The following is a 24,874-nucleotide window of genomic DNA, read 5'->3' as shown; positions in this document are numbered from 1 at the left end:
AAGTTAATGATTAAAAGGCTTTTTGATACATTTTATAATTTTTTTCTGATTTTAATAAAATTTTAATATTTTTTTATTAAAATTTAATAATTTTTATTATTTATATTTTTTTTGTCACATATCACATAATGATTGTGACACGGGTGGCTTTAATTGAAAAAGATTAAGGGCGATTAACTTTAACAGTTAACTGTTAAAATTTAATGTCAAAAGATTTTTGATGCATATTAACAGTTTAAAGTACTCAATTAAATGTAAAAAGTGAAGACTTAATTACTGTTTTTGAAAAAATTAAAATATTTTTGATGTATTTTAAAAATTTAAGTACAAGTGAAAAAAAGAAGAAAGTGAATAGAACTATGTTTAAAGTTTGTAAGAGATGTTATTGATTTCATATAAAAATAGTGTAAGTTATATAGGTAGAGATAATAAATTCAATTTATGAAGAAAATAGGTGGAACATTATTTTAAAACACTGGCGCTGGTTCGTGACTAGGTTTTCTGAGACTCGAAGAAGCGGCGGCCTCGTTTGCTCAAAGAAAGAAAATAAACAGAGGAGAGGACAATTCTGCTAAACCCTTGTAAAACCCTGCAAAGACAAACAGCACAAGTTCTAATTTTTCTCTGGAAAACCCTCGATTATCTTATTCAGACAAAGAAACCAATACCTTTTTTTTTTTCTTTTCTATTTGTATCTTCAATGGCAACACCCTCGCATGCTCAAGCTGTCAAGTCGCTCAATAAATCTGAGGGTCGTAGGCGCTTTGTTGTATGATCTTTAGTCTCTTTCTCTTTCCCTTTTTTTTTCCCTTTCAGTTCCTTTTCGAACTCTTACTTTGTTTCTTTCTTTATGTTAATTGCAGTTCAAGACTTTCTCTCAGAGAATAGATGATATTGATATTAATGTATTTAGAAGCCTAGAAAAAATCAAGTCAGAGCCCTCTCAAGGTTCAACTTTCCTTTGTGATTGCCTTATCGAGTGGAGGGTATGCGTTTAATTTCATAAACTTTTTTTTTTCTTTTTAACTTCTTTACCTTGTTAGAACTCTTTTTTTTTTATATATATTTTAAGAATTGAATTCAATTAGCTACTTCATTGCTTTTTTGGGAGCCTTCTTGGATTATCACTTCCGAAACTGTGGAAATTGGCTCTTTAACACGGTCTATTACAATTTTATTTTAGGCGGTCTTTAATTTTTCTTTCCTTTCGTTGTTTTTCATTTTTTTTTTTTGTATTTAATGCAGGAATTGAATACAGCAGAGGATTTCATTTCATTTTATGTGGAAACAATGCCTCTTGTACAGACCTTACCCTCGGTACTCTTGCACAAGGACTTGATATTTGATAAACTTATATCCCGGTTACAAATGAAAGCGAGATTATCTCTCGAGCCTATACTCAGGTGTGCAAGTTTATGTTTGATTAAGTTTTATCCTTTGGTTTGCTATAAGCTTGGTTGCGGTTTTTTGTAATGTTTCCTTCAAATAAAATGGCTGACCAATCAGTTGTGTGTTGGAAGAGATAAATAGCCATAAAATCTTTTCTGTAATCTCATCAAATTAACTCTCTAAATTTTATTAGTGCAGCAGTATTGTAGAGAATATTGATCTAGCATAAAAAAAGGACTGCCTCAGTGGCAAAGTTTGCTGATAACATGTTATATCCTGTCTTAAACAAATAAATAGAATAAGCTCATATTGCTGTGAAAATTTATGGCATCTCCTTGATGGTTCAATAATTACTTGAGTTTTGGGTTGCCTTGCAACAGCTTTCACTTCCACTTCTTTTTAGTTGAGTTTGTCTGCTGGTGTATCCAGTGTTGTTTAGTTGTGCCTGTACCAGACAATAAGAACATCTTAGACTCGTTTGAGCAAGTTGCATTTGACAAGGCACACATCTGGTGTGCCTTGTTCTTTTCGTAAGGTGATAGGTGCTAAAATAGCTTGCCTGACTGAATTTCTCTTTAATATCATTTATTTGCTTTTTTTTTTTCTTTTCTTCATTGACTGTACTCTACTAGTAAGAGAGGGGTAATAGGGACTCTTTTCTTGTCAGTGTCCGAGTATTCAACAACAGATATTGAACCACATGAAAATCATGCATATTGGCCCTTAAATTGATGTATCTTTAGTTTTTTTTATATGTATACACAGACATACATACAAAAACAGGTGCATATACATATTGCTTAGGTTGCTTAAGCAAGTGCTTCATTTGTGCCTTGTGGCTCAGGCAACATAAAGGTTCTAGCACCTAATGCACTTTGACACTTGACAATATTGGATGTATCTGGTTGCCAAACTCTGTCCTTGGTTACCCTTTTTGATTCCTGAATTGCATCCTTAATAATTTCACTTGGGAAATAATCATGCTGCTACAATGTTAGAGCATTCTCTGTTATAATACTGGCATCTATTTTGTTGTTTATGGTTAAAGGAAAATCTCGTATGATTTGTATTATTGGTGCTTGGTATTGATGTTTTGGTTTCATCTGCTTTACCTGGTGCTCCCATTCTCTACTAGTTTGAGATAACAAAATTTTTAACTTGTGCAGATTGTTGGCAGCCTTCTCTAGAGATCTTCTCAAAGATTTTCTTTCGTGAGTCTATTCTTCCTTTGATCAAATGCATCTTTGCCCTCCCTTTTGATTGAATAATAAACAAAGTAGTGCTGCATGTTCTGTAATTGCATATCACTGCTATATAAATTGAACTTGCCATAGATAGTTGCCTGATGCTTATAGTTGCTCTTGTAGGTCATTTTATGGCTATGCTAGAAGTAATGCACAGAGTAGATATCATATATATGGGTGGGTCATGGGCTTGATACAGTTTTGATACATTACTTTGTGATATCATGTTTATGCATTGATGTTTCTGGGTTAGCACATAGTTTAGTAAATCAAGTGGAACAAATACAATTAATAGAAGAGCAAGAGAACTCGAGACATTGTTGGTTATGTCAACATCTGGTCTGTTTTGGAGAGAGGAGTTTTGTCTAAGGAACTTCATCCTGATGTGGCGAGGAAGCCACTGTATTTGATTGCTGATGTTTACAGCATCAAGCTGTAGTGGTGCATATAGCAGAGATGTAAATTCATGCAACCCAAGGGCTATCTACAACTGCAAGATGGTTTTTTCTTCTTTAGTAATAGGCATGCACTGCTAGGGATAATCTTGGATCTATTATTTAGGAAATAATTTGGCTTTTACTTGTTTATTTTTAACATTTATGTCACTACAGGTTTCTTTTGTTAAGAGTAGGGGGTTTGGTTGTTTATTTTGTTGAAGGAGAAAATGCTGATATTATAGGAATTTTCATCTTCTCTTTGAATTAAAATATTTTAACTTATTAACCAAAGAACCTCAAGAGATCTAAGTGGCAAAGACAATACCACTGGGTGTTTTCATGGTTTGAAGTAACGAGAAGGGATAGAAGTGTAAGACTGGAAGAGGTGTTCATGGGCCGGGTTGGGCTAGATTTGGGTCAGGCCTAAGCATGATATTAACATACTTTATGCTTGCCCAAGCTTGGCCCAGCTCGAAATATGGGCTTAAAATTTTGCCCAAACTTGCTCATATTTGCAAAAGACTAACACAAGCCCATTTTAGGCCCGCCCATATTATTTTTAATTTTTCTTAAAATATTTATTTTATTTCAATATTTAATAAATTTTTATATATTTTTATTTATTGAAATTTTTTATATGGTCATCTTAGCATTATTTTAATGTTTACATTAGAGTAGTATTATATATTTAGTATAAGTTTATTTTTTTTGTGTTATAAATTACACAATATATAAAAATAACATAATATAAAGTATTATAAACTTAAAAATGGGAAGGGACGGGCTGGGTTTGGGCCTTAAATGTTCAAACCCGAGCCTGGCCTAATTATTTTGCCCAAGCCCACGTTTCGTGCTTAATAATTTTTGCTCAAGCCCATTTTTCGGGCCTAATGATTTTGCCCAAACCCTCCCAAATTTCGGGCGGACCTTTGTGCCTAAGCGGGTAGCCCGAACCATGAACAGGTCTAAAGACTGGTTTGTGCTTGTTGTTTGTGTTTGCCACTTTGACACCTAAAAGGTTAGCAATAGGAGCAATATGTATGTCGCTAACATGTGATTCTGAAGGCTAGTTGTGTTTTCAATTCTACTTCAGTTCTCAAAGTCGGAATCTTTTTTAACTTTGCTGGTCACTTTTAAACTGTTGGCATATAGTTCAGCAATTGTTATATTTTTTCTTTATTTAGTTATTTACTATTGCTATTGTTGCTTGTTATAGATTTTTTATTTTATTTTCATTTTGAATCATCTTAGATGCATACAGGACTGATTTGCATATTTTATTGGTCAGATTTCTGCCTAGGATTGTTGATTCCTTAGTATCTCTCCTCAAAAGTGGTGCAGATAGGGAGCCAGATATCCTTGAGCAGGTTTGGGCTATATTCTCTTTTTTCTCATCTGAATAGTCCTTCATGTGTTAGTATTGTGTTTCTTGTTCGATGCTGGCCTTAATCTTGGTAATTGTTGTTTTACTCTTACCTCCACATCCTTTTCATGCAGATTTTTACTTCATGGTCATACATTATGATGTATTTGCAGAAGTATCTTATACGGGATGTCATACATGTTCTCAAGTGAGTGTTTTCTTGACTTCCTTTTTCAAAGAATGTACTATAAATAGGTAGCTCAAGTAGTTGGATGGTTCTTTTTAATTCAAGTTTCTTTGGAAGCGAAAGCTTTTTTGTCCCCTTGTATTTTTTCTGGGTTAGGAGAGAAGAATGCTTTATTAAGGAATTTTCTACCATTGGAAAGTACCTTAGAAATTTCATCCTTAATGGGGTAAAGAAATCAAGTCTTGCTGATGGTTGGGTTAAAAGATGGTTTAAGATAATTGCCTCCTAAAGAGTAACGGAGGTGTGCGAAGGTAGGCTCAAGCTAAGATTCTGCTCGTGAGCGTAATGGTATAAGCCTGCCTGACTGTGAGACCGACTGGTCGAACAGAGACGAAAGTCGGCCATAGTGATCCGGGAGTCCCGTGTGGAAGGGCTCTCGCTCAATGTGTCAAAGGTATTTAAGGCTTCATCACAGTACTGAGGGAAGTGTTGAATTCTTCAAAGATATTTATGTTTTCACTATGCTGAATGTTATCTTTTGAGTTTCTCTCTATATCTTATGGTTATATATTGCTTTTGATGTTGCATTCTATCTTGACAACTTACCTATTAACAATTTCTTCCTTGAGTTTGACAAATGAATATAATGGGAGATTTTGTTTTCTAGACTGCAATCAATTATAAATAATGAAATGTTTGTTGCAATCTATGTGGCTTATGCTCTTTCTTCATTGTATGGAAGGGTTACTGTGAGGTTAAGGTATTACCCAAAGGATCATGTCCAAGAGTTTATGGCAGAGGCTACATCATTCTTGCTGCGGAATGCACCTGTTGAGCAACTTATAAAAGGTATCAGCTGTTTATGATTTAAAACCTGTTTCACAATTTCCTAATTTTGTGATCCTTAGAACTTGTTTTGATTTTTTTTCTCTCAGTAATTTATTTCCAGTTCGGAGTACATTTTGCTTAAATTAATAGTTCTGAGGCCTAAAGCATTTTGAAACTCTCTCTGTCTCTCTCTGTCTCTCTCTCTCTTGTCCATATGAAAAAATGGTAAATCTGCCACCAAAATTCCTTTTTGATATCTGAGATTTTGGTTATTCCGTTTTGTGTTTAGGCTAGTTACACACGTTTATTGTTTTTTAATCTGGTTTTGTTGCCATGTTGAATCAGATTTTGGTTTTCTATTTGTTATGGTGGCTTATATTTTTCTAAATTTTGATTTAAAACAGGTATTAGGAAGACCATGTTTGAAGTTGTGAAGAAACCATTACCTATCCGGAAATCTGGAGTTAGTGCTTTGTTATGTTATATTATGTTAGGAACCTCATCAAGGTTCCATTCTGGAGCACAGAGAGTTTTGCGATTATTGGTGGATAATTCAATATTTGCCATTGGTGATAAGTTTCCTGAAGGTATTTCATTTCTTACTGATAATGCTTTTCTATAGAGCATAGACTATTAACATGTGTGTTTATGGCATTTTCCTGTAGATGAGTTACTGATCATCTTGTTGCTCTGTTGGTGTTAGGGCCTAACGCTTCTATGAAGAAAAACATTGCAGATATATAAATTGGTTTTTTTTTTTTTTTGGGGGGGGGGGGGATATGTGGGACTAAAATAGTATAACAACAAGAAGATAATCATTAAGTTTTTGTTTTTATTAGACATTTCATCTGTAGATGGATTTGAGTTGTTTACATTTGTTCGTCTGTCAATAGTCGTTGTAATTATGGTTTTTTTAGTGAAAGTAGGTCATTGTAATAAAGGCACCTTTACATTGGGTGGTGTCTTCCAGTTTTTCATCCTTATGCCTTTGTGAAGACAAAGTAATTACAAGATGTGAGCTTCAAAAGTTAAAAGCACTGTTCTGTTCACTTTGTTAGCTCACCCTTCTATCCAAGCTACATATTTATGGTTGAATAAATCTGATATACTTATGCACTTCTTTGTGGGATGTATTAACTTTTAAAGTCAAGTTGCTTTGGCTTACTGACTTAGTTGTTTATTTACTGGTAGATGTTTTTTAGGTTACAAATTTTGTTGACTTCCTGATATCTTTTTTTGGTTCTGGTTGGTCTTTATTAAGTGCCATATTCTTTTAGCTTAGTTTGGTAGTAGCATGGTTTGTCTTGTTTGTAGAGGCTGTTGCTTAGTAGGTAGTTTTCCTATTTATCTAGTTTTATTTGATGCTTAGGGTGTGAATTTCCTCTTGCAGGCTCAGATGCTATTCTTGAAGTTGTGATTACTTCCTTTCAAAAATTAACTGAGGAGCTAGAAGCCAAGGAGTTAAATCTAATGTGGGAGTGCTTGTATCAGGAAATAAGCGAGACTCTAGCTCACGGGTCTTGCTTGCATCTAAGTCGTCTTTTATCGCTGCTAATATCTTCTCTTCAGGTTAATAGTGGGCGTGGTATTTTGGGTGAGTTGATAATGGTCTTCATATACTGGCTTCTTTCTTTTTTATGTTTGATATTGTTTCTGTCATTCTTTTACCTTTTACTGCCAATTCTAATTGTTATAATGCTGTGCAGACTATCGACGAATGCTTGAAGTTGTAGAGTCCTTGGTGCTGAAAGTTGTATTGCCTTCTAGCAAAGGAAATGGTAGTTTATCTGATGTTGTTGATAAAGTTCTGCAACTAGTGCTACACATTCTTGATGGACTCCACGGTTCTAATAATTTGTCTACCATCTCTGGCTGTTTGTTGCAGTGGGCTCCTATATTTGAGTTAAGAAACACAAGGTATTGTCTTTTCTAGAGTCAGTCTGATATGCCCCATCTTTTAGCTTAGCTCCTTTTATCTTCTTGACATGCTGTTGTTTGCATTTCAGTTTGTTAACTTTTCTCAGAGAACTACTGCTGAGGGACCCATGTGTAATATATTTTTTCAAAGATTATGCTTTAAGGTAATATTGACATCTAAATTGCAGTTGGGTCTTCCTTTACTCTTTCCGCTTTAGCTGCAGTTATTGAAATTTTGCACTTGAATTTTCAGTGCTATGAATGATCTGGTAGAATCTTCACAAGAAGAAGTTTTATACCTGTTACTTTCTTTCTTTGAGAGACTGCAACTGCATCCTCAAAGCACTAAATTCTTAGATGAGATGTCCGAAGGGAGACTTTCGAAGATATGTGATTATATGCAAGGGGTTATCAGTAACTGGATCAAGCTTATTAATGACATTACAATTGGTAATCCATTAACTGCTCAAATTGATGAGGTCAAGTTGGCTATCTTGTGGGGAATTATAAGCTGCTATCCATATGTGTTCGATGTCCAAGCGAGTGAATCTGCACTGATAGAGTTGATAGATGCCCTGCAGCGGCTTCTGATGATTGAGGATGGTAACTTATCTTGCCTTTTATCTTTCTTTTCTTGTGTGTACTCTGAAGCATTGTTGTCTCTTGTTGTCTGGAATACATATCTCTGAGTTGTTCAGAAATCCACATCTGTATTTTTATCATTCTTCAATCTGTTTGTAGTATCTTCTAATGGTGTTTTTTCTTTTCTTTTCGTTTTGTCCTATTCTTTCAGAAAGTATTGCAGGAGTTTCCAAACACACTTGGGAGAGCCTAGTTGGTGCTGCTTTAGGTTCTCGTAATAAATGGCATAATGTAAAAAAGGTTGGATTTGGAGAAATTAGCAAAGTTTTAGACCTTGCCAAGGCCTGCAAATCATCCTCTCAAGTACTATTTGCTGTCGCTGATTACTTGGATAATGTGAATGGGTATGTTGTCATTTCTTTCTTTCTTTCTCTCTCTCTCTGTCTATATATATATACACATACATATACATGCATTTTTGAAAATAACCCAGGGTTGAGTGGTTCTCTCTCTCTAGTGGGGTCAAGGCCCATCTGGTGAGTTCCCCCTTTCCCACTGGCCTTGAACAAATTTCCAAACGCAGATAGAACACATGCACTCATGAAGCATGATCATTCTGGTCTTGTTTATTTTATTCTTAAAGAACACAGTCACCCATGCTCTTTCTGATCATGTAAATCTGTTGTGCATGTTGATCACTGGTTATGTCTGAAAATATCGTACAAATGTAGGCCTGCAGTGCAAGCTGATAGCAGGAAGGAAACATATCATCCCTTGCTTAAAGGGGAGAATATGGTGGATGCAGTTGGCATATTTGCTTATAGTTTGTGCCACCCAGATAAAGGAATTCGTCTTCCTAGTCTAAGAATTCTGTGCCATTACGAGCCTCTCAATTGTGAAACTTCTGCTAAGGATCAGCATGCTGAGAAGAAAATGAAAACAGAGGTTTCTCAGGCTGGTATTATTGATACTGATGAAAGCAATGTACGTGTGCTATGTTCTGCTGCTTTTATTCTTTGTCACCTGCACTTATTGGATAACTGATACAAATACATTTCCTTTTGAAACAGGTTCTTCAGCTCTTAATGTCTATTGAGGCTACTCCCCTTTCAATTTCTACCAGCAGGAAGGTTACCTTACTGATATCTAAAATACAGACGGGCCTCTCTGCTGGAAGGATACCTAAAACATATGTACCTCTCGTTTTGAACGGGATAATTGGCATCTTCCATAATCGTTTTAGCTATCTATGGGATGCGGCTTCCGAGTGCCTTGCAGTTCTGATTAGCAATCACACTGGACTAGTCTGGGATAAATTTATTTCTTATTTTGACCGTTTTCAGTCCCTGATACAAGCACCTGATGTTCAACATGACAGAGATAATGGAAATTTATCTGACTCATCTAGTGGTATGTGAAGATATGTTTCTGCTATATTATTGATTTCTATTTGTCATTTGATTTTATATCTTGTCAGTTGTAAATTTCATGATTGAAAACATGGTCTAGGATATGCCATTTGATCAATTTTGATTTTCATTATATACCATTAGGATTTTTAATTTCTCCCTGGTTTTTATGGTCAGATCTTGTAAGGAGATTCGATTTGTTTGTGAATCCTGCATCTGATAACACACCAGGCACAGCAGTTTTGTCCTTGTTGCTCCAATCTTTGCAAAAGATTCCTTCTGTTGCTGAATCTCGATCCCGTCAAATTATACCCCTATTTTTAAGGTTTTTGGGATATGATAGTGATAATCTTGTGAGGTAGTCATCTTCTTCACTGATTTGTCTTTCTTATCATGTAAAGCATCAACACAAATAAGCTTATAGGATTTGATATATTTTCTCATTCGGATTGCAGCCCGGGTTCATTCAATTCAGACATTTATGAAGGGAAAGAGTGGAAGGGTATCCTTAAAGAATGGCTAGGCTTGTTAAAACTGATGAGGAACCCCAGAGCATTCTATCGAAGTCAATTTCTAAAAGATGTTCTGCAAAGTAGGTCAGTGCTTTATATTGTCTCATCTCTTGCTTCCTTTTTGTTATGTTAGTTGTCACCTCTGGTGAATGGACTTGATAGTTGAAGGCAACATACCTATGTCAACATTACACAACACAACACAACACGAATATGCGAGTTCAGATGAGTCGATTCACAGATCAGAAAAAAAGATACCAACAAAGATTAGAGATCATTTCTAGGAGATTTTGGCCTAAAGGAAGTTGTCCTCTTGCTTGAGGACCTGCGTTTGGATGAAACCAACTTAGATCCAAAGCAAACCTAATCATGAATTAAACATTAAATTACTGTTAACAGTTATTAAGAAAGACAGATTGAGAGGAACAACTTGAAAGAATAGTGTGAACTTTGAAATTGAGAAAGAGATAAAAGTTTCAGAGAGAGGAAAGAAAAAGGACAGAGAGAGAACGAAATAGTAAAAGTAAAGGGAAGAGATGTAGTAAGCACAGACACAAAATATGGATATGGCATGGACACAAACTGAATTTCAAAAATTAGGATATGGTATGTTAGGACATAGCAATAGTGAACTATTTTTTATATGATAATTTACAATAAACAATGTAAAATTGATGCTTTCATTGAAATAACATGCAAACCGCTGACTCAAGTTCGGGTGTTTCTTAGTCGTTTAATGGATTTTGTTTCTTTTTATTTATCAGGCTGCTAGATGACAATGATTCTGACATACAGGCAAGGGTTCTTGATTGCCTTTTATCGTGGAAAGACGACTTCTTACTCCCATATGACCAGCATCTTAAAAATCTAATCAATTCAAAATATCTGAGAGAAGAACTGACAACATGGAGTTTATCTAAAGAAGCCGGTCTAATTGAGGAAGGTCATAGGGTTCATCTGGTGCCTTTAGTTGTTCGCCTCCTGATCCCAAAAATCAGAAACTTGAAAACGCTTGCTCCACGAAAGGTATTCCCATCATCTAAATCTTTTGTCCCCTAACCTTTCAGTCAATGGGTTTTAAATTCTATCTAATTTTTTTACTATGATGTGTCATTCTTATCACCAATGTTAATTGTATGACCTAATTTTGACAGAATGCAAGTGTACATCTTCGAAAGGCAGTTCTTGGTTTCATAGCTCAACTGGATTCTAATGAGCTCCATCTTTTCTTTGCCTTGTTATTGAAACCCTTGCAAATTATACCAAATGAAGATGGTTATGCTTCTAATTTGTTTTCAAACCCTATCGATGAGTTTCACTCCCTAAATTTTCTGAAATACTTCACCGTGGAAAATATAACAGCCCTTTCCTGGAAGAAAAGATATGGTTTTCTGCATGTAATTGAGGATGTTATGGGTGTTTTTGATGAATTTCGTGTCAGACCTTTTCTTGATCTATTAATGGGATGTGTTGTTCGGGTATTAGCAAGCTGCAGTTCTAACATAGACACTGCCAAGGTTGCTGAATCCTCTCCTGTAAGTGATCATCCTGATGCTGAGATGATCTCTGATGACAAAGACAGTGCAGAGGCAAACCATGTGAAGGTAATATTTCCGGTTATGTTGAGGAAAAAAGATTCCTTTTCTTAAATTTGATGAATTGCTGTTCCTCTTTTTGAATATTTTATTATCTCTTTTAATTTCAAATAAGTTAAACTATTTGTAGATGAACTTTAGAATTCCATTAATAATGTAACAGCATCCTGCATTGTTTTCTTTTTCCCTCCTTTGATTTCTAACAAACTTTTCAAAATAATCAGATTCTTTATTGAGAAAATTAAGCTTTGATGACAGTAATTATTTCTTTCTCAGATTGGGACGGGCATGAAGCAGTTCAAAGATTTGAGGTCTCTATGTTTGAAAATTGTTTCTCTTGTTCTCAATAAATATGAGGACCATGATTTTGGTACTGAATTCTGGGACCTGTTTTTTACATCTTTGAAACCCTTAATTTATGCCTTCAAGCAGGAGGGTTCTAGTAGTGAAAAACCAAGCTCCTTGTTCTCTTGCTTTTTGGCTATGAGTCGGAGCCTGCAACTTGTGTCCCTACTTTGTAGGGAAAGGAATCTTGTTCCAGATATATTTTCAATTCTAACTGTTCCAACTGCTTCAGAAGCTATTGTTTCTTGTGTTCTGAAGTTTATTTCAAACCTGCTTGATCTTGATTGTGAGTTGGATTACGAAAACTGTCCTATAAAGAGTTTGATATGTCCAAACCTAGAAGCACTTGTCTGCAGCTTGCATCATCTGTTTCAGAGTGATAAAGCATCCAAGAGGTACGAGCGATTCATTTACCTGTAATACATGTGCAAAAGTGTGCTGATATCTGTCGACTATAGAATAATATAAGGGATGGACTAATGGCCGTATCATGTGTAATATTCTATATATATGAAATATAGATCTTTCTTGAACCAACTGGTTTAAATAGATGTGAAATTAATAGTTAGTTACTTTGTTAGTGTCCTTTTGGTTTTTAGTTGTTTTTCTTTGCTTTCCCTTCTGCTAAACCTTATTGTTTATCCATTTTCATACTGGTTAATCAATGTGCTGATATTGTATAAATAAGAAGTTTCCTCATAATCATCAATGGAATGTTCAAAGAAGTGTCAGTGATTTGAACATGTAATTCAGTTCTTTGGTGCCTTCAGTGTAGTGCTGTTCACTTGGGGCAGCAGATTAATTTTAGTGATAAATAGTCATGTGGTTTGAGGGAATTGCATTTAAAAGAAAATAAAGATAATTGGCAATTAGAGACATTTGTTTGGGGGGGGGGGGAGGGGGAGAGGTAAGGGGATTTCCAAGTATGGTAATCTTTAAATCAGTTCTACTTAAGGCCTGTCACAGGACCAATGAGAAACATGGGTGGCCTTACCTATTCTTGGTGTGAAAACAAAAAACTAGTTCCTAGTTTTAACATTCAAATCTAAAATTTTGAACTTTTTTACCCCCAAAATTGAAGTTGAAGTCCATAGGAGGGCACATATAGGTTGTGTAGATATTGAGCATAACAGAAAATGTCAGTTAACTAAACTAAGAAAACTATCTTTTGTCTTCTTTCCTCGAGACCTTAAGACCGCATTGGTAACAAAAACCTCTTTTTGTTGTAACTAATAATTTGTTCTTTTATTTTGATCTGTATCAGGTGCTATGAAAATTTTGTTTTCTTTTCTCAATATATGAATCTTTTGTGCCTTTTTTCATTCTGAGTTCCCCTTTTATGGTTTCTGCATTAATGATTCATATATACTTGAGTTGTTTGCTTTCAATTTCGAAGTTCTTAGGGGATGGAAAATGTCAACTCTGGATTATTCTTTGATCCATTCTTTTCGCTGTTACAGAAAATTGGTCAGATGTCCTGGGGAAACAGAAATCAGAATTTTCAAATTGCTGTTGAAGTACATCAGAAATCCATTGCTGGCGAAGAAATTTGTTGATATCTTGCTTCCTTTCTTATCAAAAAGAGTTCAAGGTTCTGGTAAGAATGTTTTAGAATTAGTATCTATACAATTTACTCTCTTCCTTTGTTATATCAACACATTTTTTGTTGTTCCAGACATCTGTCTCGAAGCCATACAAGTCATTCAAGATATCATTCCTGTGCTAGGGAATGAGAGAACCCCTGAAATACTTAATGCAGTTGCTCCACTTCTTGTTTATGCTAAATTGGATATTCGAGTGTTAATTTGCAATCTTCTTGAAGCACTTGCTAGAACTAATTCGTCTGTACTTGTGGTGGTAATGTTTGCCTCTTTTTTGTTATAATTTTGGAGTTCCTTTGTTCTATAAATATTGTTAAGTTTTAATTCTGGTGATGGAAATGCAGGCTAGACATGTCAGACAATTAAATGCAACCTCAGCTTTTGAGTTGGATGAGCTTGATTATGACACTATAGGACAGGCATATGAAGGAATTGGAATTGGATTCTTCCATTCTGTGCCAGTGGAGCATGCATTACTTATTTTGTCACAAACTGTATATGATATGTCATCAGACGAATTAATCTTAAGGCACTATGCTTATAGGTTATTGCTTACATTTCTAGATTTTTCTGGCAAAATTCTTGGCCAAGAAGTTACAGATCATCATGAGACTGCTGAAGAGATTATGAAAGTTGATGAAGGCTGTTGGACACGAGCATGTGTTCAATGCATCATTAACAAGTTTCTTTTAAAGCATATGGGGGATGCAATTAGTCGGGGAACTTCTGTGAGAAAGGTATCTAGCATACTTTTAGTCCTCTGGTAGAAATAGATGATATTTTACTAACCACCCCATCTAACTCACATGCTCCAATCTATACACAGATGTACTAATGTGCATAAGAGCCATCGTAGATGCTCTTAACTTTACTTGGGTGAAGCAATTTGGTTATTGTAACACCCAGTGTGATACACATGCATATACTTATCCCCAATGGGGAGCAACCCCACTGCACTGAGGCTTCTTTTTTCTCACTGGAGCCCGGTGTGGTGGGGTTGCCTTCCTCTGTGGATTCTCATGGATCCATATACCATTTTTACTTTACTAGTATATTTTGCTGTTATCATCGCCAGTTTGTTAGGGGTTCATTTTAGGTTTCCAAGCTCAGCTTAGTGAGAAATATGCAAAAATATTTGCAATATAGTTTCAATAAGTTCTATAAAAAAATGATAGAAATACAGTTGCTTCTATTCATAATATTCAGTACATTTTCTAATGGATGGGAATGGTTTCAGGAATGGATTGATTTACTGCGAGAAATGGTTATAAAGCTTCCGCAGTTAGAGAATCTTAATTTTTTCAGAGCTTTATGCTCTGAAGATGCTGATCAAGATTTTTTCAATAATATCATTCATTTACAGGTTATGTTCTTATTTTATATGCTCCTTTGTTCATTTATGTTTGTTCTTTATTCTCCAATTGGATCTTACAGCCTCTCGTGCCTCTCTATTTTTTCTTTTAGTAATGTTAATAGAACTAATTTGCTTAAGCTATAAACATAAATGGAGCCACAAGAATGTTTCAATATTTTCTTAATTTCCTTTTTCTTGGGTGCAGAAACATAAGAGAGCAAAGGCTTTGTCTCGCTTTGCAGATGTTATCAATAAAACCTATATGTCTATGGTAACTGTCTTGACTCTTGTTTTCTAGCAATGGGAAGTTTTTTCAATCGGTGCTAAAGCTTTCTATGCTGCTTTTCACCTTGCAGGATATCATTAATAAAGTGTTCCTTCCACTCTTTTTCAACATGTTGTTTGATTTACAACATGGAAAGGATGAACATATTAGAACTGCTTGCATGCAAGCACTTGCTTCAGTTTCTGCTAAGATGGAATGGAAATCATACTATGCATTACTGCTTCGCTGCTTTAGTGAGATGAAGAAGAATCCAGACAAGCGGAAAGTTCTCTTACGGTTAATTTGCTTTATCTTGGACAGATTTGATTATTCAAAATTTTGTTCCAGTCAAGAAGCAATAAATTCCGTTGACAACATTTTAGGTTCTGAAACCAATAGTATTGTTTCTTCAGCAATGCAGAAAGGTGGCAGTTCTATTATGGTTTCTGAGATACAGACTTCTCTTCAGAAAACTGTTTTGCCAAAGATACAGAAATTATTGAGTTCTGATTCTGATAATGTCAATGTTAGTATCAGTCTTGCAGCACTGAAACTTCTGAAATTGCTTCCGGGAGATGTAATGGAGTCTCAGCTTTCTAGCATCATTCATCGGATTTCGAACTTTCTAAAGAACCGTCTAGAAAGTATTCGTGATGAAGCTAGATCTGCATTGGCTGAATGTTTGAAGGTGCTTGGACTTGAATATCTGCAGTTTATAATTCGAGTTTTGAGAGCGACCTTGAAACGTGGATTTGAGCTGCATGTTCTAGGATATACACTTAATTTTCTTTTGTCAAAGACCCTTTCAAGTTCTTCTGACGGGAGTTTGGATTATTGTTTAGAAGATCTCCTTGGTGTGGTTGAAAATGATATTCTTGGAGATGTTGCTGAGGAGAAAGAGGTGGACAAGATTGCTTCTAAAATGAAAGAAACGAGAAAGTGCAAGTCTTTTGAAACCTTGAAACTGATTGCCCAAAGCATAACTTTCAAAATCCATGCATTAAAGCTTCTTTCTCCCATTACAAGTCACTTGCAAAAGCATCTGACTCCAAAAGTGAAATCAAAATTGGAGAATATGTTAAAGCACATTGCGGATGGAATTGAGTGTAATCAATCAGTAAATCAGACTGATCTCTTCATTTTTGTATATGGCCTCATAACAGATGCAACTAATGACGAAAATGGGTCCGGTGTGAGTTCAATTGGCACAGAAGCAAATAAACATGCAAATGTTGTCAGTGAGAAAATTGTTTCTCCAGACCGTGCTTTTAAAACAAAATCTGCATGTTCTCACCTTATTACCACGTTTGCACTAGGGGTTTTACAAAATAGAATAAAAAGCATGAAATTGGACAGAAATGATGAGCAACTATTATCAATGTTGGATCCATTTGTCCAATTGCTTGGCAACTGCTTGAGTTCCAAATATGAAGATATTTTATCTGCATGCCTTAGATGTCTTACTCCATTGGTGAGGCTGCCTCTTCCATCCCTTGAATCCCAGGCTGATAAATTGAAGGTGACACTGTTGGGTATCGCACAAGGTTCAGTGAATGCTGGCAATCCTCTTATGGAATCGTGTCTAAAATTGTTGACTGTACTTTTGCGAAGCACAAAAATCACATTATCCTCGGATCAGTTACATATGTTAGTCCAGTTTCCAGTGTTTGTGGATCTTGAAAGGAATCCCTCCTTTGTTGCCCTCTCACTTCTAAAGGCAATTGTTAACCGCAAGCTAGTGGTTCATGAGATCTACGATATTGTAGTTCAGGTTGCAGAATTGATGGTAACTAGTCAGGTGGAACCAATTCGCAAGAAATGCAGTCAGATCTTGTTGCAGTTCTTACTTGATTATCATCTTTCAGAGAAACGCTTGCAGCAACATTTAGATTTCCTGCTTGCAAATCTAAGGCATGTATTGAAATATTAAAGAGTTTTTTTTTTTTTTTTTAAGTTATTGATGTCTTACAGCCAATTTACTTTTCTTGCAGGTATCAGCATCCAACTGGGAGAGAATCTGTGCTTGAAATGCTCCACACAATTATGATAAAATTTCCTAAAGCCATTGTTGATGAGCAGTCACAGACCATATTTGTCCACCTGGTGGTGTGCTTGGCTAACGATCAAGATAATAAAGTTCGTTCTATGACTGGTGCTGTTATAAAGCTCCTTATTGGTTGTATAAGCCAACATTCGCTGAATTCCATTCTTGAGTATAGTCTGTCCTGGTATTTGGGTGAGAAGCAGCAACTGTGGAGTGCAGGTGCACAGGTATTGTTCTCTAAAGGTGTCTGTCAGATTTTTGTTTCAGAATGTTGCTATGTTCTTGGAGTTTCAGAATTAAATAAAATGCGGGAAATGTTTTAGGAGTTTTGTTGTAGGGGGGGGGGGGTTCTTGAAATGCAAGTATGACCTTCTAACCTTAAGTGCTGCTTCTTATGTTATGACATGATTTCTGAATTTATTGCTGTAGGTAGAAATGATTCATCTCTTTGAAGATCTTCGTTATAAATGATCCTCATCCTTGTTTGTCTTCCTATTGATTTCTGCATTCTTGACCATATATTAGGCACAGTTCTAAAATTTGCTGTTTCTCCATATGACACCAAAAAAAACCCTTTGAATGTAGTAATGGTTTTATTTCTGCTGTTATGCTCAATGTATGCAGACCCTTTCCAACTCATGATCAAGGTTTCAGTGTATAGAGTTGGAATTTGTTCTCTTCTAAGTTTTTATTCATATTATGAAGAAAAATGAACCGGTTAATGGAGTTCAAAACTCTGTAGCCAGGTTAGAGAGTAATTAAATACTATACTAGGGTGTGTTTAAAATATTAATAAATTAATATGATCGTTGCTAAATAAAGGGACATGTAGAAAATTTCAACTCCACTTGTGGAGTTTGGAAGCTCCACAGGTGATGTTGAGAGTAATAATCATTATGAAATTAATATGTTGATAGATATATCGCTCTGAAAAGTGCCTGCAGTTCAAAACTATCAAGTTAACTATAAATATATTTAGTTGAGGTTCCATGTTTATCATGTTTCTTTTATGATGATCTTGGATGTCTTTGTGCAGGTATTAGGATTAGTGGTCGAGGTCATGAAGAAAAATTTTCAGAGGCATATAAGTAGCATATTGCCAGTGACTAAAAGAATTTTGCACTCTGCTATTGATGCTTTTACCAACATGCAGATGGATCTTCCTGATGAAGCTGCTATTCCTTTCTGGAAAGAGTCATACTATTCACTAATTATGTTGGAGAAGATGCTACATCATTTTCGTGATTTAATATTTGAAAGGGAGCTTGAGGTAGGGCCTGGCCGTTTCTTATTGTTGAGTAAAAATGTTATTGAGATAAGACTTCCATTTTCACCCTCTTGTCTTATCTATGTTCTCTATAACTATGTTGCTCTGGCTATTCATTTTTTTTCCTGAAGTATTTGTGTTCGACATGGGTATGAGGATATGACCCTTAAAGGACCATCCAAATTCATGGAAAAAAATTAAAAAAGAAATTGAACATACCCATGGTTGACACATGCTTATGTCCCACACATGCCTGAGTCCGAGTAAACATTATCCCTATGAAACTAGGGTCCATCTATTATTGAATAGCAAGTGGTACCCCTGTATATATGTTGAGAGACAGGGTAACTGAGTATTGCTAATTTGTGGCCAATATGATCCTCCAAGGACCCTTCAAATAATGGGAAAACTTAAAACGAAATGTTCTTTAGAAACCTAAGTGATGCTTTTATAAACGTATACGACAAGGTTCAAAACATTACAGTAACTTGACCTATGATCCTGATCAACAGTTGCTCCATACTCGTTTTCCTATGTTTTTCTGACTATTTCTTGAAATATCTGTGTCTGGCATGGTTGTGGACATGGGTATCGGGATATGACCCCTTGATGACTCTTGAAGTGCATGGATTTTTTTTAATTGAATATATCTTTGTTGGGAACATGTATTTGACTCACATTCCTGTCCAATTAGCGTAGCTGTTTTCCATGAGATGGGAACCTGTCTGTTTAGGCAAATGCCAACAGAATCAAAGGAGTTTTAGAAATTGTACATCAAACAGTAATATGCCCATTTGTATTGTAATGATGGGATATGCTTTGTCCCTTTATATTCGATCATTGTATTGAATCCATCTTGACCCCTACTCTACTTATTTTCAGGTGATTTGGGAAATGATCTGTGAGTTGCTGTTGCATCCACATGCATGGTTACGCAACGTATCCAATCGCCTTCTTTCCTTGTATTTTACTTCTGCAAATGAGTCTAAAAGAGGAAGTGTTGTGAAGTCGAATGGATCTTTATTTCTTATGAAGCCAAGTAGACTTTTTATGATTGCTGCTTCTCTTTGCTGCCAACTGAAAGGACCTATTGACGATGATGAGGCTGCTGTTATGGATGTAAAGCTTGGTGCTAAGAAGGAAAATGAGAAGAACCATAATCACCGGAGTGGTTTGATTGCAAAAAATCTTGTGTTCTCTATTTGTTGTCTGAACTCCTTGATGAAAGAGTGGGCTGGTGTGAACCGCAGAGAGTTCTGGTCTACTTTTGAACAGCATGAGCAGGAGCGGTTTCTTAAAGCCTTTCGATTGCTTAATTCGAGGGAAGCAACTGGGATGCTTCTGTCCGTTACTGGTGCCACAGATGACCAAAATGATGCAGACCATTCTGAGGACCTTCAATATCTGCTTGTCTCAAATCTGCTTAAGGAGCTGGGCAAGCTTGCTCTTCAAATGGAGGCTATTCAGGTCGGTCTGAGTATTGCTGTTTATTTGAATTCCTGAAAATTGTTTCAACTGAAAAACCTTTTCAGCCCTATTTGTTAGTAGTGCTGAGTGAAAAAATCGAGAACTGAAAATCGATTTGAATCATAGTGTTCGGTTTGTTTCGGTCTTTATTGAATTTGATTTGTCTTAGGTCCAGATATTATAATAAGGTAAGAAACTAATTAAATATTGAATAAAATAATATTCATCTTCGGTTGACAAGTTAAAAGACTAATCATTCAAACTGAACCAACTTATATTTTTATTTACTTTTAATTACTTTTTAAAATTTTCTTATAATATTAAAGTAAAAGAAGTATAAATACTATATAAAAGAATCTTTAAAAATTTTAGAAATTTGATGAACCAGACCTTTCCGAAGCAAAGGAATTTGGTTCTGTTGTCCATGATATGGAGTTCAGTTCTTAGAAAACCAGAGTAATGCATATTAATTGTAAATTTTTTCCAAAACTGAGTTGGAATTGTTATCACCCCTATTTATTTGTTTGTTGGTTGTAAGATTGTGTTATTGAGACTATTGTGCTAATCAAGTTAAAATGCTGCTTGCAGATGAGGATTGTCTTCTATAGTTTCCAGAAAATTTTACCAGAAATTGATCAGGATGATTCTCAACATTACGCGTCGCTAATGATGTTTCCGTTATATAAAGTTTGTGAAGGGTTTGCCGGAAAAATTATGACTGGTGAGTTGAAGACATTGCCATGCTAGAATCGTTACATACAGCTTTGGTGCTTCCTGGTTTTGAATGACATGTTCATACTTTAGTGACCTTTTTTTCATTCGTCTCACAGATGATCTAAAGCAATTAGCACAAGAAGTTTTGGGGAGTATTCGAAACAGTATAGGCAGCCAAGAATTTGCACAAGTTTACAGTGAGATCAAGAAAAAACTAAAATCGAAGAGGGATAAAAGGAAAAGAGACGAGAAGCGCATGGCTGTTATCAACCCGGTCCGCAATGCCAAGAGGAAGTTGCGGATTGCAGCCAAGAATCGTGCTAACAAGAAGAGGAGGATAATGGCAATGAAAATGGAAAGATGGATGCGGTAAATCCCATCCCTGTTTCTCCATTAAATCATTAGGAAATTTCGTTAGTTGCATTGTATAGTAATTTACACATGATATCATTAACTTGGAAAGCCGTTGCATTTTTCCCAAGAAAATTTTGAGAAATTCACCTGCTGAGGAATCTGCCTTCACTTGTAACAGTTACGTAATATTCAAATAGAAGTAAAGTTCAGTTAATCTTTAACCATGTGTGACTTCTTGAATTTTGCAAGTCGATCCTTTCTCTAACATTATATATAGGGTAATTATTTGATACATTGTCTGCGGTGTTTTTTAGATTTCATAAGTGAGTTGAGGGTGCGACAAGTGTCACATATATTTATATATATTTATTACATAATACACTTGTTTTATCTTTAAATTTGAATAAAGATGATAAATAAAATATTAATTTTGCAATTAATCTTTGACCTTTACTATTAGTGTGGGATTTAAATTCAAACGTAAATCTCACTGGGAGCTATGTTTAATTTTACTATTTTGGTAATTAATCTCATGACAATCATTATGTTATTATATTATATTGAATCAATCTCTCCCTCATTGAAACCAACCCTCGATTAACTACCATGCTTTAGTAATCCACATTTAGAATTAAATTTTAATTTAGAATAAATTCATTATAACTTTAATTCACCATAAACATGCAATTATCTTAGATGGGATATATTGGATATTTTAACTGATACGAGTCACAAAAGCCCAAATTCTTGAAGGCGAGGCCCAATAAGCAAATTCCCAGCCCAATCAAGAAATCCATACATACTTAGTTGAAAACCAGGCCAAATTGTCAAAGTGGCCCAAGTTGTAAAGTTTTATTTTTATTTTTATTTATTTATTTATTTATTTACTTAGTTTAAATTTTTATGTAAATATTCAATCCAAGAGTCCCAAATAAAGACCTTTGACCGAATTTCCATATTAAAATAATTAGGAGTTTTTTTTTTATTTTAGTTTTCTAATTAGATTAGGACTAGTTATAAGGCCTATTTAAAGGCATGGTGGCCACCTTGTAAAGAACTTCTCAATTATATCAAAATATCGATTTGTTTAAGTGCGAAATTCTCTTTGAGTTTTTCTCCAATAATTCTCTTGAGTTTTCTTTAGAAGTTGTTTTAACAATCTTTTGATTGTGGGAGCCATCTTCACCTTCTTCTTACCATTGATATTCTTTGGAGGGAGATTAGAGCCGTTTGAAGGAGTTGTGAGATCTTTCGGATTTCAAGGCTTCTTAGGACTTATCTTTTAATTTCTTGCTATCAATTCTTTCTTTATTTCGCTTGTCTGAATCTTTATCTAATTTATTTTCTGTTCTTATTGTGTTTTCACCTTTTTCTATCTTAAGGAATCATTAAAAATCTCAATTTCTAGGGTTCTTCCATACTCTTTTTGGGTGAAATTAGATTGTCAAAATTTGGGGAAAAACTATCTTGGTGTTCAATTGGGCAGAATCGCAATCTCCTTTAGGGTTTCAAGAATCCTTATTAACACTTATTTCTATTCTCAATTTGATTCTTTGTTGATTTGGGGATTTTATTTCAGATCTGGAAATTCAAAGTTCTAATCTTTTAATTTCCTGTTTCGTTTCAGATCTGATTGTTTAGGGTTTTTGTAGGAGTTTCCCGTGACTTGGCAACTCGATCTTGGTCCGCGTGCAACCCCGTATCATTTGGTATCAGATTTTGGGCGTTTTGGGTGTTCTTGGTTGATTTCTAAACTGATCTCAATTTTTTAAAGCAAAAACAACAGTTTTACCCAGAACAATCTTTCAAAAAAATTCATTTGAGTGGGTAAACGTTGTCCAATTGATCTAAAATTTTACATACATATTTTTGACACTGTGATTGAATATAAAAAAATTATTCCCGCAAAAAAATCAGTCAAAAAAGTCAAAAAATTGAAAAAATACGAAATCCAATAAAAATTTTAAAAAATATTCAGTGGGTTGAGTTTAATGCCCAAACTTTCCAGATCAAAAATTCAATATTTAAGGACATTCCAGATTTATTTTCATGATTTTTTGAGATCGGGAACACCTCGAACGAAGTTGTCAAGATACTCCGCAATTTTTCGGGTTTTCTGTTTTCAGCAATTTTTATTGATTCTTAGCTGTAGGTTTTCATTTGTTTGCTTTTATTCTCCCTTTACAATATCTAACACCTTCTTGTGTTAGTAGGATTTAAACGTGTGCACAATCCTTCCTCGGTGCAACACGAATCAATTGGTGTCTCGTCAGTTTTTGGCATCCTAGTGCAAATTAGGATTCTTTGGTAGTTTGGTTCACACTCTCTACTTGGTTGATATAAACTCTGATAAAGAACTCACAAGATTGAATTCTACCTCATTGAGAATTTGAATTTTCTTTTTGAGTGATTAACGGTGAGGTTTGCTAACTTCTATTTTTGAGTGTTGAGTGTTTATTTTTGCAGATTTTTGGAAAATGTCTAAAGGTGATATTGACCATAATGATGTCTATGACATGTTTCAAAAACTCCAACAACAATTAGATGAACACACTGCCACACTTCGAACCTTGAGTACCGCTTTCAATGAGGTGAGATTGAATCAAGATCCTCATTATCGGGATCCAATCAAGGAAGATAGGGATAACCAGCCCCATAGGCGCGGCCCTCGACGTGTCCCTAGAATGGATGATGATTTTCATGATCGTGGGCAACCTTCTTTGGCAAAACCAAAGAGTGAGCAGCAACGAGAACATCTCTTTCATACTCGCTGCCATGTACAAGGTAAGCTTTGTAGAGTTATTATTGATGGTGAAAGTTGCTCGAACGTAGCCAGCACGACGATGGTGGAAAAGCTTTGCTTAACCACTACCAAGCATCCACAACCTTATCAACTACAAGAGCTTAGCAATGAATACCGATTTAAGGTCACTCAACAAGTGTGCATCGCCTTTTCTATCGGTAAGTATCAAGACGAAGTTGTGTGTGACGTAGTGCCTATTCAAGCCTGCCATTTGTTGCTAGGAGAACCATGGCAACTGGATCGAAAGGTCACTCACGATGGTCGTACAAATAGGTATTCTTTCAAGCATCAAAGAAGGAAAATCACCTTAGTGCCACTCACTCCGGAACAAGTCCATGAGGACCAAATCAAACTGAAAAATTCTGTTGTTAAAACAAGTGAGGAAAAAGAAAAAGAGAATGAAAAAGAGCAAAAAGAGATTGAGAGTGAAAAGGAATGTGAAACAGACAAGAAAATTGAAAAAGAAGTTGAAGAAAGAAGAGAAAATGAGTTAGAAAAAGAAACAAAAGAAAAAGACGAGGAAAGGGCAGTGAGGAATGTTTTCACTAACCAAGATATGAATTTTTCTTGTGTTGCTACTTTTCAGGTTCCCGAAAGACCGAAAGATAACTTTCAACTTCAATACCTCTCAAATGAAAGATGCTTTCAAACGATCAACATAGGCAAAGATAAAATCACACTACATGAGCCCGAAGAGCTTCGACTACACTATGCCCCCGATGAGCGAAGGTTTGTATTAAATGGAAAAAGTAAATCGACCCTTATTATTCTGCTTATAAAGTGGACTCAATTGCCATTAATCTCGTTCGATCGAGGAAAGTCGAGTCCATTTGATTTTTCAGATTCGAGGACGAATCTTTTTGAGGAAGGGGGGAATGATACGAGTCACAAAAGCCCAAATTCTTGAAGGCGAGGCCCAATAAGCAAATTCCCAGCCCAATCAAGAAATCCATACATACTTAGTTGAAAATCAGGCCAAATTGTCAAAGTGGCCCAAGTTGTAAAGTTTTATTTTTATTTATTTATTTATTTATTTATTTACTTAGTTTAAATTTTTATGTAAATATTCAATCCAAGAGTCCCAAATAAAGACCTTTGACCGAATTTCCATATTAAAATAATTAGGAGTTTTTTTTATTTTAGTTTTCTAATTAGATTAGGACTAGTTATAAGGCCTATTTAAAGGCATGGCTGGCC

The 24,874-nt window shown here is 35.3% G+C and overlaps 1 protein-coding gene across 1 annotated transcript; it reads left to right on the top strand.

Annotated features, from left to right (window-relative positions):
* The first annotated feature begins 450 nt into the window (after nt 1-450).
* LOC105776711 (uncharacterized) lies at nt 451-21,095 on the top strand. Its single transcript, XM_012599566.2, has 31 exons — nt 451-769; nt 864-986; nt 1,246-1,403; nt 2,556-2,600; nt 4,359-4,437; nt 4,568-4,641; nt 5,363-5,469; nt 5,853-6,035; nt 6,839-7,042; nt 7,155-7,365; nt 7,455-7,529; nt 7,619-7,968; nt 8,159-8,351; nt 8,679-8,931; nt 9,018-9,357; nt 9,534-9,714; nt 9,812-9,952; nt 10,633-10,894; nt 11,023-11,472; nt 11,740-12,203; nt 13,269-13,405; nt 13,484-13,665; nt 13,754-14,146; nt 14,647-14,772; nt 14,969-15,034; nt 15,120-16,939; nt 17,020-17,299; nt 18,109-18,342; nt 19,222-19,806; nt 20,395-20,527; nt 20,637-21,095. Exons 1-31 carry the CDS (start codon nt 701-703, stop codon nt 20,891-20,893), a joined length of 8,175 nt encoding a protein of 2,724 aa, XP_012455020.2. The 5' UTR covers nt 451-700; the 3' UTR covers nt 20,894-21,095.
* Nucleotides 21,096-24,874: the final 3,779 nt, after the last annotated feature.

Source organism: Gossypium raimondii, chromosome 10, assembly GCF_025698545.1.
Source record: "Gossypium raimondii isolate GPD5lz chromosome 10, ASM2569854v1, whole genome shotgun sequence".
Lineage (NCBI taxonomy): Eukaryota > Viridiplantae > Streptophyta > Magnoliopsida > Malvales > Malvaceae > Gossypium > Gossypium raimondii.
This window is presented reverse-complemented; position numbering and strand designations above follow the sequence as displayed.

What these genes read in the sequence shown, in the direction of transcription:
- LOC105776711 (XM_012599566.2), top strand. Translation starts at nt 701, where the DNA reads ATGGCAACACCCTCGCATGCTCAAGCTGTCAAGTCGCTCAATAAATCT. An exon ending in AGGGTCGTAGGCGCTTTGTT is followed by an intron (nt 770 to 863) that starts GTATGATCTTTA and finishes TGTTAATTGCAG; the next exon opens with TTCAAGACTTTCTCTCAGAG. An exon ending in TTCAAATGGAGGCTATTCAG is followed by an intron (nt 19,807 to 20,394) that starts GTCGGTCTGAGT and finishes TGCTGCTTGCAG; the next exon opens with ATGAGGATTGTCTTCTATAG.